The sequence below is a fragment of the Drosophila erecta genome, unplaced genomic scaffold (genome assembly GCF_003286155.1).
Source record: "Drosophila erecta strain 14021-0224.00,06,07 unplaced genomic scaffold, DereRS2 tig00000021-arrow-pilon, whole genome shotgun sequence".
Classification (NCBI taxonomy): domain Eukaryota; kingdom Metazoa; phylum Arthropoda; class Insecta; order Diptera; family Drosophilidae; genus Drosophila; species Drosophila erecta.
This window is the reverse complement of record NW_020825198.1, coordinates 18,004,782-18,024,138: the sequence shown is the minus strand read 5'-3', so window position 1 is coordinate 18,024,138 and position 19,357 is coordinate 18,004,782. Positions and strand designations below refer to the sequence as shown.

The window sequence follows — 19,357 nt, the reverse complement described above, 5'->3', positions numbered from 1 at the left end:
TTCGTCCATCCGTCCGGCGGAACGGAGCGAAACGGATCGGAACGGCCGGACTCTGAAGCTCCACGGAAATTTTCGTGTTTGTCTTGGACACGCGGCAGGAAGTTGGCTGGCCATCCAGCTATCTGGGTATCTGAGTATCTGAGTATCTGGGTATCTGGGCATCTGCTCCAAGGACTTGTCGTAATTACCGCACAAGACAAATAGAAAATGGCGTAAAAACGAGAAATTAATCAACGCTTGGCGCCCTGGCCCACCGCCACTCGATATAGATATATATAGTCCTGTTCCATCCATCCATCTATCCAACCTGATTGCGATTTGATGTGAAGCGCTTCGCAAATATGACAGTGCACAAAATGTCGAGTGATGGCTGTTAGAAATTAAAATGTAAAGTGTGAATTCCACATTCCACGGTGAGGAGTCGCAGAACGCCATTTGTTGCATATTTTCAAAACTTTGGAAAGAAAAAAATTTCCTGTTAGAAAACAACGGAAAGGTAAAAGAGGAAAAATAAAATAACAGTTTGGTTATGGTTCGATTTAAAGGTATTTTTATCAATTTAGCAAAAGCAATGCATAAAACTATGACTATTTAATTTACTCAGTTTATGTCTTAAATGTAATAGAAGAAAAGTAATTCATGTCATATAAAATAGTATTCCTAAGCAATTAAGTGCTATAAATATTGTAACAGTGGTTTTCATCGTTATATCTTTACTACATTTATTCACATTAAAAACATATTTATTTCTAATATCGTATCGTCTAAAAGCATCCGTTTCCTCCGAAGTAGTAAGTAGTATTTCTTCCAGCACTTTCATAAAATTAATATTCAGATACACTTGTGCTTCTAATATCTACCAGCTTTTTCACTTGTAAGCTAGATACCCTACAAGACTGTTTTCCATTGTGGTTTAATTTGCACTTGAAAGGGTTAATTAGTGTTAGACTTCATTTTGGGATGCAGGCACTTCCGGGGTCCTTGGGCTCTCCTTGATTTCCGGGATTGATGACGGACCAGCATAATGGATCTGCCACGCGAGGGGGCATTATAATTTAAAACTACTTCTTTGGCAATCCAGTCGCCACCTTTTCGCCCCTCTTCCGACGCCCCTGCCCCTTTCTGCGCTGGGGGACATCCTGGTGGGGCACATTTGTTCGCCGGCATGTGAAAATTGATTGCTGTTGTTCATAGCTGCGGGATATGGCCAAAGTTTTTAAGTTCCCAATGCCTGTCCCCCGGTTCTGGAGAACCGCCGTCCCAACGCCACGCCCACTTATTTCCCCAGCCCCGGCTTTCCGCTTTTCGGTTGTTGTTTGGGCGCTGAAAAGCTGAAAACAATGCGAATTTTCCTCGCGGGTCTGCCGTCGCCTTGGACCGAGTTCACTCCTCCTTCTGGCCGCTTTTTTTTCTGCTCGTTGTATTATTAAGAAAGTTTTATATTTTTTTGTCGGTTTGGGGTTGGAGTATATTTACATTTGGCAGTTGGCTGCGTTAAGCGGCTTGTGTTGCTAGGGAAATTCTGGGAAGCAGGGAAAACTGGCCGGGAAAACATCTCGGACGAACGCTGGTCAGAAAATTCTGTTGCTGCTGGTGCTGAAATTTTTAATACTCTGTTACCTTGTCGTGCAGACAATTTGATGCCAATGGGAATATGAGTTTTCCCTCTACTTCTCCCATGCTATTTTTCCTTTTTTTTTGTTTTTTTGGGCTGTAGAGCTAAAAAAAACCATATATATTTATATGTATGAAACCCAGTGTGAGCCGGGTTCGTGTAGCTTTATAATTAAGGAAAGACGAGGCGAAAACAAAAGAATAATAGCAAAATAAGAGCTTGGCAACTGTTGGCAAGAGATTGCACCCATGGAGAGCCTGTTGATATGGTTCACCTTTAAATACTTCGAGGTTCAAGTGTCAAAACTAAAATGAAAAATGGAAATTCGGTGAAATTTAGATAGAAGTGAGTGGAATACTTTGCATTACTTTAGCGTAAGTGTTTTTTTTTGCAGGGCAATTTAAATGAAAGCGCAGACAAAATATACTATTTTTACCTGTGGCTAAGTTATGGATAAAGTATATATTATATATTCTCGAGCCGGATCACGGTATTTCCCGATTATGGCATTTTTTCTGCCTTTTACTGGGCTCGGCTAATTATAGAAACGAATAATTCCCGTGCAACTTACAATTTATTTACGTTAATATCCCGCATTTTCGTTTTGGGTCAGTAAAAGCTGATTCATTTTGTGCAAGGCTACTAATTGCCAAAGAAGTGCCAACATTCAATTATACGGCTAAAGCGCCCGCATCCTTAGCTGCATATTAAAACTGGCAATTGAAATTGCAATTACGCAATATCTACATCGGCCATTGGATAAATTAAAAGCGATAGCCCCGACAAAAGGCTAACCCATTAACCCACTCGTGAGCAAGGTCAGCTAAGCAATTAAAAGCGAAAACGGGCTGTGCATAAATGTAACATAATAGCGCCGACATTGTGGTTTTTAATGCCGACCCCCCAGCAGCCACCCACTTAGTTTGACCCCAGAAAAGCCATAACTTTTATGGCACGCACGCAGTTTTCATCCCAGTCGATCTGCAGAGCGAAATGCCATCAAATGCCTCAACTGCCAGCAACACCTGCCGTCAAAGTCAGCCATGTAAATACCCGTGTTTAAAAAAATAATAATAAAAAAGGTCGAGGTTTGTGCCGTGTTTGACTTCTGCCTTTATGTGCATGCAAACGCATAATCAAGCGTGAAGAGCAGACAACCCGCTCCACAAGCATCCAGTCGCAGCTCCCAGATATATGATGGTACATACTCGTATATAATAGTACGTCCGGGTAGTACGCATCCCTGGTGCCCTCGTCCCTGTCCTGCTTACATTTAATTTCACCTTCAGCCACCGAATCCGAACCGCCAAGACGTCGCGTCGCCTGCCAACCAAACCGGCTATCCGAAGCCAGCCTTTTGCTTTATAAGTTCCTTTTGGTGGCGCATACCCTACCAGTGGGTTGTATTAATGTGCTGGTTCTTCTGGTAATTGTAAACGCACATTTCTAGTATAACTGAACAAGTCCTGATTGGATATATCTTTGCAGACTTGCAAAGTGTTTGTCGGGGCGAACTTGCCGAGCAAGGACATTAAAGTGTCGGCCATCGCAGATAATATAATTCGCTTATGTCCTTTCTTTTTTGGGGGTTCCTTGTTGTCGTCTGTGCATTTGACAGGAAAAATTAGTTGGCTACGAAAAGTTTTGGCCTCGCCGTCGCACATATACAAACGTGACTTCCTTGCCACGTGAGAGTGAGAGCGTGTGTGTGTGTGCCAGTGATGCCCATTTAGCCTTTTCCGGACTGATCTGTCCTGTTTTTTACTGCTTCATCCGGAAAAAATGTCAAACAGCCCTAGCCCGGAAATCTGTCCTTTTTTAGGTTTTTCAATCCGGAAATCTGTCCTTTTTAGGCAATGTTAGAATTTTTAATATTTAATTGGTATAATTCCACATTTTTTTGTTTGCAAACTATGTGGCATCTCTTTTAAGCAAAATTATATCGATATTGTGGGTAATCGTATGAATATCGAACTCACTTTGTCAAATTGCCTAAAGAAGAATGCAAACAAAATAATATATAAAAGCAAACATTTTGAGATTTCTGCCAAAATGCCTAAAGAAGTTATAATTAAATAATAATCTATTATTTTGTCATAATTATATTAGTGAGTGAAATAGCGAGGTCTTTAAAGTGAGTAGTAAAAATTGTCTTAATTAAAGCCTGAAGAATGTTTAACTTACTGTTGGAACGCATAGTTATTGCCGCTTTTAATATTTGTTTAGGAAACATTTTTTCTTGTAGCCCTATAATTCCCAACTAGTTCTAGTGAAGACTGTAAGGCATGTCTTCTAATTTCGAGTCACAAAATATTTCAAGTAATCTCTCTTACAGGTCGAGAAGTGAGTGTAGTGTATGTGTAGTGTATGTGTTCTTAAGTGTAATTACTTGCAAGATCACATTGGCATCCCTGTTGAACAAATAACCAGGCAAATGTTATTTATATTTTCTTGTAGCCCTATAATTCCTATAATTCTGAAATTTTCAGCCTATTTTTTCCGTTTGTTTCTCAATCTGTCCTTTTTTTCAGAAAAATATTGGCACCACTGGTGTGTGCCCTATCGCATTCTTCTTCCTTTTCGTCCTGGCAGTTGTAAAATTTGTGCTAACGAAAAACCATAAACAGGTGTTGTTTGTTGTTGACGTTGCATGTGGCCTGCCGCACAATCTGTTCTATTCGTATGTCTGTTTTCTACATAATCCGCTCACCAAGGCTGATCCTGTTTGGTCCTGCCGAGGACCCCACAGATTTCACCCACTCCAATCGGCAGTGCTTCGCAACTGTTCCGGGCACTGAAAGTTATTAAACTTAATGCAGTTTAATTGACCTTTTTGGGGGGCCAAAACTTTTGCACCGTCTGCTGCTGGCGTTTCAGGACGAAATGGGCAAAGACGATGGAAATGGCAACGGCGAAGGACAAACACTCGCCTTCGCATTATTGCTTTTAATTACGGCTTAAACCTATTGACTGGAAATTTTAATATGTTATTTATTTACAATTAACGCCCCAGCAAATGCTTTCGTGTACAACTGGGCGTATGATTTATGGCATTCTCGTCCCCCAGCAATTGTAACTATTGTTGAATGCAATTTCCTTTTGTTTGCGATTGTAAATATATACATATGTACATATAAAATTGTGCGTGTAACAGTTGCCTCTCGTAAATTACAGGTTTAAGGATTTTGGGCGGTGGGGTGTGTCACTTTTAAAAGCCAAAATCTTTGGTCGAAGGGGTTTTTGGGGTTGGATTGAAGCCGATATGAAAATGAAATTATTTATGATTCTCATTTGATGCGACAGCTTTTGGCCAACACGCCCTGTGTACCGAAAATGGGCTTTAGGATGAGGCCAAGCGGAATCACTTAATGGATATAGTTTGGGAGGGTGTATGGGCTGCGTAGTTGATCAATTTGCCACTATTATTTGGGTTTCATTACGAATTAGGAAGCATTTGTCCAATGTGAATGCAACTTTAGCAGTTGTTAATATATCCTTGCTATATCCTGCTATCCTTGCACCAAAGTTATAGTATATAGTATACATAGCTCGCTGTTTTCTATTAGCTGCAAGTGTATTCTAATTCATATTTGTAACATTTAGCTTTCATTGCTTCTATTTAAACTATTTTATTTTTGCATCATGACATATACAACGCTGTTGAAGATGCGCAAAAGTAGCCAGCAATTAAATATTTGAATACTTATCAACATTGTAAGGGATTTCACCAAAGTCAACTCAAGTAATCAACTCAAAAATCTAATTTATTTTATTCCAAGAATATTTATATCATATTTATTCAATACTTTATGTAGCAAGCAAATGGCTACTTACTTTTGTTTCAGTTATTTGTAGTGCTACATCTGGCATTTGAGAATACACTCACCCCGACTCCCCTGAAGTGCCACTAAAATTGTTTTATAGTTTGTCCTTTAACCCCTGCAGCATCTTGCAATGCTTTCAGTTCTCCGAAGACGATTTCCCCGTTCCTTGTGCAGAAGGAACACATTTTAATTTGTTAATTACTTAGTTGCCAGTTGGTAGAGCACGAGGCTGCATACCCGGAATAGCTGCCGTCCGGGCACAGAAATTAGCATATAGTTATATACTTGTATGTAGCCATACAGCCAGGTTAGTCGCTAATGGAAGCCTGAACTGAGTGCACACTGCTTACTGGGGTTTTTCTTGCCGAAGAGTCTTCAGTTGGCTAAACTCAGGTTAAGCCGATCTACCAGAACGTTTTCCTCTTTCCCAAAGTAGGTTTGGATATATAAGTAGATTTTTCGTGGCAAAAACTTAAAATAAGTCAGAAACCGATCCCGTACAAGTTAGTATTATAAAATAAACAGATCAATTCTGGCTCGGTCATGCAACCTCAAGAAAAGGAGGTGGCCTCGTTCAAGCTGCTTCTACTTGGAGACGGAGCAACCGGGAAAACCACATTTGTCAAGCGACACCTGACCGGCGAGTTCGAGAAGCGATACATTGCGAGCCCGGGCGCGATGCCGCACTCACTGCTCTTCCATACCAGCCGAGGATGTTACCGCTTCATTGTCTGGGACATTGCCGGTCAGGAGACGTTAGATGGCCTGCGGGAAGGGTATTACACCGAAGGCCAATGTGCCATAATAATGTTCGACGTGAACTCGAGAACTACCTACAAGAATGTGACAAGTTGGCACCGCGACTTGGTGAGAGTATGCGGCAATATTCCGATTGTTATCTGTGGAAACAAGGTGGATATTGAGCACCGAAAGGATTGGCCAAAGTGGTTTGACTTTCATTCTAAGAACTACATTGAAATGTCCGCAAAGTCGAACTACAACTTTGAGAGGCCGTTCGTCTATCTGTTGCGGAAACTGGTTGATGATCCCAACCTGAAATTAGTCCAGAGCCCCGCACTAAAACCCCCACAAGTTGTTTTCACCGACGAGATACGCCGTCAAGTGGAAAGCGATTTAATGGAGGCCAGCTCCTATCCTCTGCCCACCAGTGTCGATGATGATTCGTAAACTTCTTGATTATTGTTCTCTCAAAATGCACGAGTTTTTGTACCGGCCAAGTGTTTTTCACGATTTTCCCCTTCTGCAAGTGCAGCGTTAATCCTTGCTAAATTTGACGTCCATGGAAGATGTCATGCAGCTGAAGTCTCTAAGATCTTTCAAATTAATAAAGATCTGTGTTCATTATAAAGCACATGTATATAATTGGACGGTGTAAAATTGCAGGCTCGTCTTCTTATTTCTAAATGAAATCCTTTTTATTTTATTGTAAATAATTGTAATTTTCTTTTATTTAAATACCTTCCTTAAACTCGGACACACATGTCCGTGCATTGTTCTGCTGCAAATTGAAGGATCCTGGCCGCTTTCGGGGCCCAAATGAGCCGCTCCGCCACTGGGGATCCTTAATAAGGCCCGCCCCACCCATACCAGCGCACATAAGCGCTTAATGAGTATAAATGAGCTTGATTGCATATTCCAAGGCGCTGGCGCGTCTGTGTGTGCGGGCTGTTTTTTAATAGCCTGCATATGGCGTTGTAAAAGTTTTCATTACACAAACAGCAGCAGTGGCAGCAACTACAATTTACCGGCAACAAGAGCAGCAACAACAGCAGGCGCAGCAGCATCAGCAGCAGCAACAACAACTTATTGGCCTGACTTTTAAGCGCATTTAACACACGGCGTATGCGTAATGTGCTGGCAGAGCGAGAAAGCAGGAGGCTGGCAGTCAAATTGAATACAGTTGCTCGTAAAATGCTTAAGCACCTGCACAGAGCAACGGCAGCAACAATTACAGCAACGGCGGCTGAAAAGGGGACAGCACAAGGACTTCTGCAAGGACCTCACTGAAAAGAATAGTATTTGCAACTCGGTCAGTTATTTCTGATAATATTGCAGCAAGGTTTTATCGCAATTTTAAATGTTCATTTAAATTCTTTGCACAAAGCCTTTTAAAACCATGCAAACCTTAAGAACCAATTCCAATTTTAAGTAAGTATATATAAATTAAAAAAAAAATATTTTCTTTTTTTCAATCTAATTTTTTTGAATGCTTTCATATGATCAGAACAGGTAGCTTTTTTGTAAGTGTACACTTTACGCTAATTTGGCGTTTTACCGTCGAATGATTTTTGAGCATACGCAAGTTACATGCCCATACACACACACGGTCGGGAAATTCTCTGCAAAAAGTTAAAAACTTTTTTTGACTACGGATAGCGGATGCTGTTCCTGTGGAATTTTCTGGGCAACATTTCATCTGCGGTTGATTTTGATTGTGAAAGGATTTGCCAAATTGCTGTTTGCAACGGTGCGGCACAAAATCAAAGGGATTTTCAATACCAATACATTCATGCGGCAGTAGATCGAAGCCATATATGTGGGTGTATGGTTCAGCTTGTGGTTCGCACAATGGTAACACCCACTCACCCACCCACCCACCATTCACCATTCACCGCCCACCGCATTTCTTTTGCCCAATGCCAATGCGTTTAAACAACAGTTTAACAGCAGTTGCCAGCCTTTTGTTATTGGCGAGGCTCTTGGCTTTTCTCCTCCGCAGCCCTCTTCTTTCACTGAAATTTCCGCCTTTGGTGGGTGGGAAATTGGGGAAAGTGGGTGGCCAATGTTGCTGCCCGATTTATGGAAATGGTGTAATATTTTTTTGGGCCCAATAAGATTTTTTCGGTGGCTGTCTAGGGTTACCCAACTTTTGCATATGTGAGCCTAACGAAATGGTATACTTCTTTTGGTGTTGTTTTGGCCATTTTATATCTTGGGCTTAAAAAATGTTAAATTTCGTGCCTTGTGCTCTGTATTTTTAGGATTGTGGCTTTTAAATTTCCACAAAAAATGTAACTTTCGTATTGTACAAATTTAAAAGGAGTTGGATAACATTTTTATACCCGTTACTCGTAGAGTAAAATGTTGTGATATTTTTTTATTATTTTATATATTTTGTAAACTGTTTGCACTTCCACTAGCTAAGTATCTGATAGTCGGGGAACTATCTTGTTATACATATAAAATATAAATATTTTAAACATCTGTATGACAAACGTGTAGATGGGTATAGGTATACATGTGTCCAAAAACCATATTGTATTATTTCGATTAGTTGATGTGGAACTTCCGAAAAACATTACCCCTACTTGCTCAGTAAATATTCCGCAATGTGCTCCCCCACCAACAACCAATTGTGCCTCGTTTTATTATTAAAAACCTTTGACTTTGTAACAACAAAATTTGCTTTTAGTCCATTTTCCGCATCCACGCCGCTGGCAATGCAAAAATAATGGAGAGGGGGAAGATGCGGACCAGGGAAGCGCTCAGCAAAAAGGAATGCAGCCAATAACTTGGCGCTTCATTTTTGCACAATTTTGGGCGCCAAAGGCCAAATAAATAACTGGATATAGCCAAAAACGGGCACAAGAATAGTTGAGCTTTTTCTCCATCCATTCCATCGCGTAATTATGCGAAATGCGGACGCATTAAAAATTAATAACTAAACTGCCTTTGGCAGTATTTGCCATACCGTTGCCCAGTCGCCACCGCCCCCGCACTTGGCTAAGTGGGCGTGGCTGTTGCGAAACTAAAAGCATATTTAATAAACTGCAGCTACAATGAGCGGCATTTGAAACAGACTGAAGCGGATTAAAAGGAACGACCCCTGGAGTCGTAGGAGAAAGATGGCGATGGCCAGCTTATTAAGTATACGCCATGCTGTCCAAATAATAGAAAAAAGGGCGCCGGGAATGTGCATTAAAATATTAAAAAAATAAAATAAAGAAAAAAGAGCAGAAAATAAATCAAAATATGCGGAGCAAATTTATGAAAATGGAATTGCAAAAATTCTTTGACATAAGCCATTAAACCAATACACATAGATATCTGAATGGTGCTAAGCTATTTAACCGTATATCAAATATTAGGAAAAAACTAAAATAAATTGATTAGGCTTGAATTAATATCATGATACATTGAAAACCAAATAAAACTGGAATCTAGTTTGGCAATAATAAACGTTAAACATTGTTGGGAACAAGAATAAATCAACTGTTAATGAATTGCTTTTAAATATTCCCCAAAAAAGTTATTAAATATTTTAGTTATTATTATTAATTTTAATAATATGCAGAAATGCAACAAGTATACATTTAAATACTGATAGACCTAAATTCTTAAGTTTCTAGAAAGAGCTACTCTAACCACTACTAAGTATGGTCAGAAAAAAGTATAAGTATAGAAGAAGAAAATAGTTTTCCATTAGTTCGCTCCTACAAGCCTTTCTTTAATTAACAGGGCTTAAAACACTATTGAATATTCAACTTTTAATTGATTGCATATCGAATGGTGCGTTTATTATTCATAAGCTAGTTTCAAACTAAAGCACTTACCATAAATTTATAAGACAATTTTTCCGGGAGGCAGGAAAAGTCAAAAGGCGTTATTAATAAATACAGAGTGCCATGGAGGCAGCGAAAGCGGATAGATAGTGTGGCAGCTGGTTTTCATTTAACATTTTTTAAGCTACTTCACAGTCCCCCAGCGACTTGGCCCATTTGGGCCAACTAACGCCATTAGCTGGCCCATTGAGCGCTTTGTTGGCTTTCAATAAAAATTTCCATTAAATTGACCCGCCCCGCCTCCCTCGGCTTCTTGTGTGCCCCGTTTTGCGCCGATTTTCCCCTAGTTTTCCACCACTTTCCCACCCCGCTGCACGTCATTTGCTGCATCGCATAAAACGCGTATGCATATTGCCGACTTGCAACTGCTACTGTTGCGTTTGGCAACTGGGCAGTAAATTTTAACTACTGCCAGGCCGGCAATCCCCTCCTCCGCACCTCCCCTCGCTTCTGTTAGACAGATAAATGGCGGCTAGTTTTGCGTTTGCATGGCTAATGGAAATTTGCATCCAGTTGGCGGCTTCCACAAAACTCGCCAAGCGTTTTTTCCACACCCAGCCCAACGGCCCCTTTTCCTAATGCAACTTTGGCTGAAGTCGCAGCGGCCTAGAAATGAGCTGCAACATTATCGATGGCCGCTGCGAAATATTATATATGCAGCTGCTCATTAATGACACTTTCGGGTATGCTCAGCAGGGTATCACTTATAAAAAAAAATTAAGGATTTTTGTCATGTTATTTATGTTATTAAGATAAAATGTGGGTATTGCTGAACAGGCATCGTATTTTTTATTCATTCATATTCATATTAATATTTTTATGCCAAAAAAAAAAAACAAATTACTGTTTTTAAAAGATTTTTTCAATCCTCTAAGTAATTTTGTAAGTTTAATTTTTAGTTTTCATCAATGCCTGGTGACTGCTTATATAACCTTTTGTAGCGCGTTTCCTGAGCTGTAGAGCCTAACCGATAATCCCGCCTGGTTTCGAGTGCTCCAACAGTTCGCTTTCCCTGTGCGAAATCCATTCGATATTGACTGTTGTTCTGTGAGTGCTCCTCTTTCTCAGTGTGAGTGCATATAAATCTTAATTATGTACAATGCACATTTTCTAATTGACTGCACGCACACACACACAAGCCGCCGCGTAGACAGATAGACCCCTATGCGCATTTTGAATGTGGGCAGGGGTTTTACCTAGGCGGCTCCATATTACGTATACGTTATGTCAATTATGTAAGAAAAGTTGCAGCTTCGAGCGATGCCGTGCGCCAATTTTGTGCGCCAAATTAATGTGTGCACTTTAATTGTATGTGAAATATCTTTGGTGGTATTAAATTAGATTAATTTTAGGGTACCACCTTACAAAACAAAATTTTTTTTTAAATAATATGGTATTTATGGTATTTATAATTATAATTATTTTATATTATTATTTAATACTATTAATATATTTCTTGAAGAAGTGAGCAAATATTTACTTTACTTCACTTATGAGCGGCGATGGTATTTATAATTATAATCATATTATATTATTATTTAATACTATTAATATATTTCTTGAAGAAGTGAGCAAATATTTACTTTACTTCACTTATGAGCGGCTATGGTATTTATAATTATAATTATATTATATTATTATTTTATACTATTAATATATTTCTTGAAGAAGTGAGCAAATATTTACTTTACTTCACTTATGAGCGGCTATGGTTTTTATAATTATAATTATATTATATTATTATTACTTCACTTTAATACTATTAATATATTTCTTGAAGAAGTGAGCACATATTTCCTTTACTTCATTTATGAGCGGCTTGGTTCGATTTGGTTCTCGGTAATTGGCACACATACAGGTAGTTTCTTGCAGTGTTCTTCGAGCTGAGAATGGGTCGCGTAATTTGTTTACCAGGCGACCACTATTGGAGGTCGGCGCTTCGCAAAATGTCCAACCAACTGTTAAATTTACTATTATACGGGCTATTATCCTGGCCAGGGCACTTACTCCTTCGGATGCAACGGCTTCTGATGCAGATGCTGCTGCTTTTGCCTTTGCTTTCGGCCCTGTCTGCTCCATTAATGGGCGTTTGGCCATAGGCAAATTTTTTGGCAGACAGCGGAGGCATGGTCGGGCGTAAAGTTTATGCGCACATATGAGCTTTTAATTGCAATTTAATGGCCGGTCATTTATTATCTAGCGGCGACGACAACAACAAAAGCACAACACCGACAGCGAACGGAAGGCCACATCTCATTGTCCATGGACTCGGAAACTTTTCACTCTTTCGCCTTATGTAAATTGTGCTCAGGCGAACTGCATGCAGCCCTTTACCGTTCTATTTTATTTTTTTTGAGACAACGCTGCGTATGCGTTATGTGCTTTGGCCTAACTGGAAAAGTTACTAATGGTCTGTGTTTCAGTTATTGTTTGCCATTTTCAACCAATTTCGAAATGTTATACTCTGTGTTAAATGAATGAAATTTGTTTGCCTGCCCCCGAAATGTGTGTGCTTGTTATACATTTTCGTTATTTTTAGTAAAGGCATACAACCAATTTGTTCTGGTCACTTTTTCTTTGATTTTTCTGTTTCTGGTTAAAGGTTTTAAGCCCTTGGCTAAGTCTACGCAGAAAATTGTTGCTTTGAAAGAGGCAAGTGCAAATTCGAAAATTAAAAAATTATGCAAAATGCTAACACATTTAAAAAATATACATAAATATAAAAAAGTTCTCACTTGTTTAATGCAATAGAATTTGATTGTTTATAGATGTAGAACAACAATTATACAAATATGTAAAGAATACCTTTCACACAATATCTCTTTAATTTCGATGTCTATTAAATTGTAGTTGCCATTTAAATGAATGCTTTGACACATTTCAGACAAATACATTGCAGGCAGCTGGAACCGAAACAATTCCAAAAATTGATTTCGAATGCGTCTCTTTTTTCTGGAGTTTGGGGCAGGGAGGCTGAACAATTTAAATTGGCAGAAACCATAACAATTGACAGTCACATGCCACATACAAGCCATAACACACTCGCATGCGAACGCATTAGCCAAACTATTTCAGTGAGACAAACTTCAAATGACCGCAGTGGAAAACCAAACAAAAACCATCGGACAGCCCAGGAACAATGTTTAAATATTGAATTTTCGCGTTTAGCAGCCAGAAATGATTTATCTACCCCTCTCTGTCTCACCCCCGCTCTCAATCTGCGCCCCTTCTCTTTCTGCCAAACAAAAAGGAGCCTAAAATGAACTTTGTCAATTAATTGCTCTGCAATTTTTCGAATGTCCAATGCAAAATATTGCTTCACAAAATTCAGAACACAAATGCAGTCAGGAAAACTGGATCAAATTGAAATAATATATGATTGCATTGTATTAACGTTAATACATTATTAAAAAAGCTTATAATATAATCAAATGTAATACATCCTACAATTTATATTACAGCTTTTACTTTATAAATTTTTAAATGGTCAAAACATTGATTTGCATTTGCTTTAGTTTTTAGAAATATTAAATGTTTTGGAAATATCTGTTTATTGTTGCACGCCTTGATTTTTAGATTTCAGTGCTTTTTAAATTCAGAGAGTACAATTGCATTGTCTGTAGACTCGTGTGTGTAAATTAGCAATGTAAATACAGCAATTTAAAGTGCCGTACAATAAATATGAATGCAAAAGCGGCGAACAAAAAACAAACGACGATATCAGCGGCAAATAATTGAATTTACCCACAGCCAGTGGAATCCGGGGTTCCGGAATTGGACGGGCAAGGGAATGGCATTCGGAATGGGAGACCTTTGTTGGCCAAGGGCAGAGTACTACCCGCATTCCACACACACACACACACCCACACACACACACACACGCACTCTGACAGACAGACATATTGTATGCCTTTGTACGAATCTAATAAACCGAATCATGTATACATATATGCAAAAATAACTTTAGCTCGACGTGTGCCTGTGATGTTGTGTCTGTGGTTGTGTATTTGCATACGTGTGAGTCTGGCTTATCGGGTACACTAAGCTGCAAATCATTTGAAAAATGAAAAAAAAAATAGGTATAAATTATTAATATTAATTAATCTGATTAGCATTAAAAATAGGGTATTTTCAGACTTACAATGATGTAACTTTTTGAGGTAACTAACCATTCTATTAGTTAATTAATTGTCTTGCAATAAAATGTCTAATAAGTTTAATTTGTTATTACTTGAATAGTATATATTATATAAATAATATGAATATATTTATAATTATATTTATATGTATGTGTATTAATATTTACTTCTATACATCTTATATATATAATATTATTTGCCTATCTTATAATTTTCTGCTCTGTTGCCTAGTCTAAAATGCGAATGAGGCTGTTTTGGCTTGATTATGGCGGCCAATACTCATGAAATATTGAAAAGAGCCCGTCACAGAGACGTGGCTGATCTAGTGATGGGGGTGTCGAGGGGTATACATTGTGTCACGCATACCCCACACCCCCTGGCAGCTCCCCTTCCCCGTACACTGATGAATATTGCATGAAGTTGACTTTTGTGCCAGGCCAAAATCACGGCAAAGTGGAGCCTCATCCACCTCAACGAATCTGCATCCGCATTCCAAGTGCACAGGGGCTGCCATTGTTTGATGTTGGGGTTATGTAACTTTAATTGAAATGTAAACTGCGGACCGCACGCGGATCAAACGATGTAAAACGGCGTTTTAAATGTTCTAAAGAACGTGAGCTATTCGCCCTCGATGCGACATAATTTCAGTGTTTTACCCATTTTAATTACGCCAAAAAGTCAAATCATCGAATTGGCTGCTCACTTTTTGCAGACCAGTACATTGGGCTGGGTGGATTAATTTATTCAGGTGTTTATTGTTGTGTTTTTAGCCCCTTTATATCGTGCATATCAAATGAGCAGGTGCCAAAGTTTATGGCCACTTAAAATGTATCGAACAAATTGATTGATAGCCAAAACAGCAGGGAAAAGTGTGCAAACATTGTTTTTCGTTTCACATGACGAATAAATACTTATAGCAATTGTTTGGCTAATATTTTTGGGAAGACTGTTATTTGTGCGTGCCTCAAAAGCAGAAACAAAGTAGTCGTATCTTGTTTGTTTGATATACTTCTTAAAGATACTTCTGTTGCACATTTTCAGATTAATAGTATACATTTCGTTGTGTATGGTATGCTGAAACTTATACTGTAATGCTCAAAAATTTTATACCGTACTTTAGGCCTCGTTTTAAGCCATAGTCGTAAAGGCGTAATTGTATTGCCGTCTTTTAAATATCAATGGCTTCTCTTAAGAAGCGCACCGTTTAAATTACCATTATATATGATAATCTTAAATCAAAAGCCCCATAAATGCAACATTTTTTGCTGCTCTATAAGAATTTATGGTTTCCCAGCTAAGACTGCCACTTGCCATGCAAAGTTTCCATTTTTATCTATAAATTATCCGGACATGCATCTCATACCCCATACCTCGTTGCCAACTTATCGGGGCTGATCTTCCGCGACTTGAAAATATTTTTATAGTCATCGTCTGCTGTGACGTTGCCGTTGTGTCTGTGCCACGTTAATTACCCAATAATTTTGCACATGACGCGACTTTTTTACGTCGAAATTTTCATAATCATTTTCATTTTCATTTTTTTGCGCTGAGTTACTAAGGAAAATCCCCTCCGCAGACACTTGGGCACTCCCGCGGAGGGCGTTTCCTCGCCGCTAATGACAGCTTCGCCCCATGAAGTTGTTACTTTGTTTAATGTCTAAGGAATTCCGGGGCACTCACATGCAAAAAAAGCCAAGTGGGTGGGAAATCCGGGTGGGCCGACTTTGGGGGACAAAGGACCGCGGCTTTGGCTTTCCATTTTTGCCTCAATGAGCGGATCAATCAACGTGTCAAATCGTCTTGAAACGATGTGGATGATGCGCACGTGATATCCGCTGGAAAACCGCTTTAACAAATTACCACAGCAGGCATTTTTGGTTAGTTAAATTTTGGGTTCATCTGGGTTTTTATTCTTCTTTCGTCGGAGAATCAAAAGAGCAGATATGTCAGAATTCTTTGGGCAATCACGAACGACTTGAGCGCCATTGATTGACGTTTGATTGAGAATTACCTTAGCCATTGTGTCAATCAAGGTGTGCTCCGGGAAATCGAATTTGTCTTGGCAACATATCAAAATATGCCTAAGACCAGCCAGGAACCAATTCAATTGAGGTGTCAGTTGGGAAATTTAATTTGCCTGTCGCCTCTCGTTTGGCGAATTTTCAGTGCCTTCATCTTCTCGCCGCTTGGCAAATTTTAAAACGTTAATCGCCGAAGTTTTTGTACGTTTTTCACTGTGTTTTCTTTCGGGGACATTGATGAATGGGACATGGACACTGGCTGACGATGGGCAGGGGTGCCGGTTCAGATTGGAAAATAAATTGAAAAGTTGCTACGTTAACGTTATTTTGTACTATTTATATATACACACCCGTATAAATAAAAGAGAAGATGGCGTCTGCCGAGTGTTTGTCAAAGCGTAATTGAACGGCTCTGAAAGCGAGTTTAGCTCAGGCTTACAGCTTTAATTAAAGTCCCTAGACTCGTTGACATCGAATTTTAGGTAGCTTCACTATTCTCAATTTAATTTAAAAGATGTTGGCTACTGGCACATTTGTGAATATTTCGGACATAATGGTAGAAGGATGCATTCCAAATCAGCCAAATCAGTACGTTTGTCCGTCCGTATGTCCATTAGTCTGTCCGTATAAAAAGCTGTCAAAATATAGGCCAACCTGGTGGCGCCTGGTCACACTACAGCCACTAGCTGAGTAATGGGTATCTGATAGTCAATTAACTCGACTGTAATTTCTTGTTATGTTATTACATGTGATATAGCTATAGTTTTTGACTGATGGAATGCCCTGCAATTTAAGAGATACCACAAATTGCAAATTTGACTCATACAAATTGTATAAATGTTTCTATATTTTCCCGTTGTCCCTCTAATTTTGCATTATTTTTTCCAGCGCACCTCGTGCGAAAAACAATGAAATTAACGAACCGTAAACGAATGAGAAAATCGCGATGCGAAACTCTCGGGCTTTGTCCCTAAAGAAATGCAAAGATATAGCCAGTCGATTGCGAGGATAAGGCGTGCAGCGGATTGTTAAGAGGAGTGGCGAGTCGCGGGGTCGGGGGAGAAAAGCAGGCGGCGCACAAGGAAAAAATGTTCAAAAAAGCGTAAAATCAAAGCGCCCTGCAAACGCGCACAGATGGTTCCATAATTAAATAAGCATCGACTGGCTGTAGCTGGGCGATCAGGGGGGATTGCTGGGGGCAGCGGAGGTGGGGGGAATACCGACACCGTTTTTGAAGTCATCCAGTTGCGGGTCTAATGCTGCCACTGTCTAGATGAACACTGAACAAAACATTTCATACTTACATATTATTAAGTATAAAAAAAATGTTATATATTTATTATCATATGGCGTTTAAGATAACATGCAATTGAGCCATTCCATTTACTTTCCCTTAAGATATTTTTGGTTAAAGTTAAATTAAATGTTAAAGCATGAGTATTATTATTTGGTCATTAATAATAATTTTGGATACAATGATCTGAGCTGGAAATTCTATAGTCAAATTGCAAGTTGAATACTAGACATTTGCTTCAGTGCACCTGCCTGTTTTCATTCCCCGATGTTCTTCTACCGCTTCACGACTTTTCCCCAACCTTCCGCTGGTCTCACATTTCCTCTTCTTTCCCTGCTGACACTCACTCATTTTGCCATTTTACCTAATTGGTAATTTTTACTCCGCCCGCTCGACAGCCCCGCCCTTCAGATACTTCGGCCTCCGCCCGCTCATCCTTCAGATACTCAAATACTTGCCATCTTTCAGATATTCCGGCTATAGCTCCTGTCGTCCGCCTGTCCGCCCGTCCGTTGGCAATTGATTTCGGCGTGGTGTGCGAGTCGGCAAAGGACGATTGACGAGTCGCCTGGAGGACACTTCAGCGCGACACTTCAGGTATGTCCTGGCTGCTTTTCACGTGCTCTTTAGCCTATTTCCCGTTTCCTGCACCGAGCGCGAATCCGAGTGGCTTCTGGCCACTGGACTGGTGTTGCTGCCGCGATTCGTTAGCAATGGAAGGACCGCCAAAGGACCTTCTTGGGTCTGCGGCATGCGCATGCTAATAAGTAAATCCAGCGATCCAATCCGGAGAATAAATATTTGACAAACGTACGCAGGGCGGAAAACTTGGAATGTAAGTATAATAAATGCGATTTTGAATTTGAGTCGTGGCGCTCGTTGTTTTCTGAGGGTGGTTCGATGGTCCTGAAAGCAGGACTCTGTGCTACGTGCCACTTGTTTTAAAATTCAGCGTCAAAATCGTTTTATTTGCCAATATTTCACTGTGCGCTCGAGTCCAGAGTCCTTCGTCCTTCATCCTCTTCTCTTCGCCCGCCGCTGTCCTGTCGCTGAGTTTATTAATGGTGTTGGTTTTCGGATTATTTAACGGTGTATTATTTTATTATTTATTTCTGCATTAATTTTTGATGTGCTCTCCGAATTACTTTGCCCATCATCGCCAAATCCCACAAACCTCTCTAATGGGTTAAGCTCGGGCTTTTTCCTGCCCGGCTACGTTAACCCTTCAATTACATACTTTATCGCTCTAAAGTTCTGCATCGATTTTCGGTTTGATTTCTCTTATTCGGCGGACAGCTGTCCGGTAATTATTTATGCATTTCGACGCGAACTGAGTTAAATGTGGTTGGAATAGGCCGGTTTGGTTTCTATTCGAAATATCGTGACAGCCTCGGCAGGGCTTTTTTAATTGTGTCTCTGGGTTGAAGGGGAAAAAATTCGGCTTTATTAGCTATTCAGCTCAATTGATGAGTGGATCAATTGGCTAGGTTGGACTAGATGGTTTAACTAGATGGTTTATTCATTTTTGATGGACTTATATCCCCACCTATTTTAAAACATTGTGTTTTTATACAGGTACGATCTTAAAATATACTTATCCATTTTATACGATCTTAAAGTCATTATACACTAAGCCATGCAGGGTGTTTCCAGCATTTCCAGATTTATCTAAAACTTTAGGCTGACTGGGTCTAATTATGTTTGCTGCCATATAGACGGCAGCCTCAATGGACTCATAATTGCATTATTGCTCCGCAGGAACCCCCTTCCATTTGGCCAGCCCTTCAATTGGCCCAAGTTCAGTTGCAAGTGCCAAATGCCGGGTGACAGTTTGTCAAAGTGCTGGCTCATTAGCGGGCCCAATGTCAAAGGCTACGTGTC

At 39.7% G+C, this 19,357-nt stretch overlaps 1 protein-coding gene across 1 annotated transcript; it reads left to right on the top strand.

Annotated features, from left to right (window-relative positions):
* The first annotated feature begins 5,928 nt into the window (after positions 1 to 5,928).
* Positions 5,929 to 6,627, top strand: LOC6544315 (GTP-binding nuclear protein Ran-like). Its single transcript, XM_001973041.2, has one exon. The coding sequence runs from the start codon at positions 5,983 to 5,985 to the stop codon at positions 6,625 to 6,627; it is 645 nt and encodes a 214-aa protein (XP_001973077.1). The 5' UTR covers positions 5,929 to 5,982.
* The last annotated feature ends 12,730 nt before the right edge of the window (positions 6,628 to 19,357 follow it).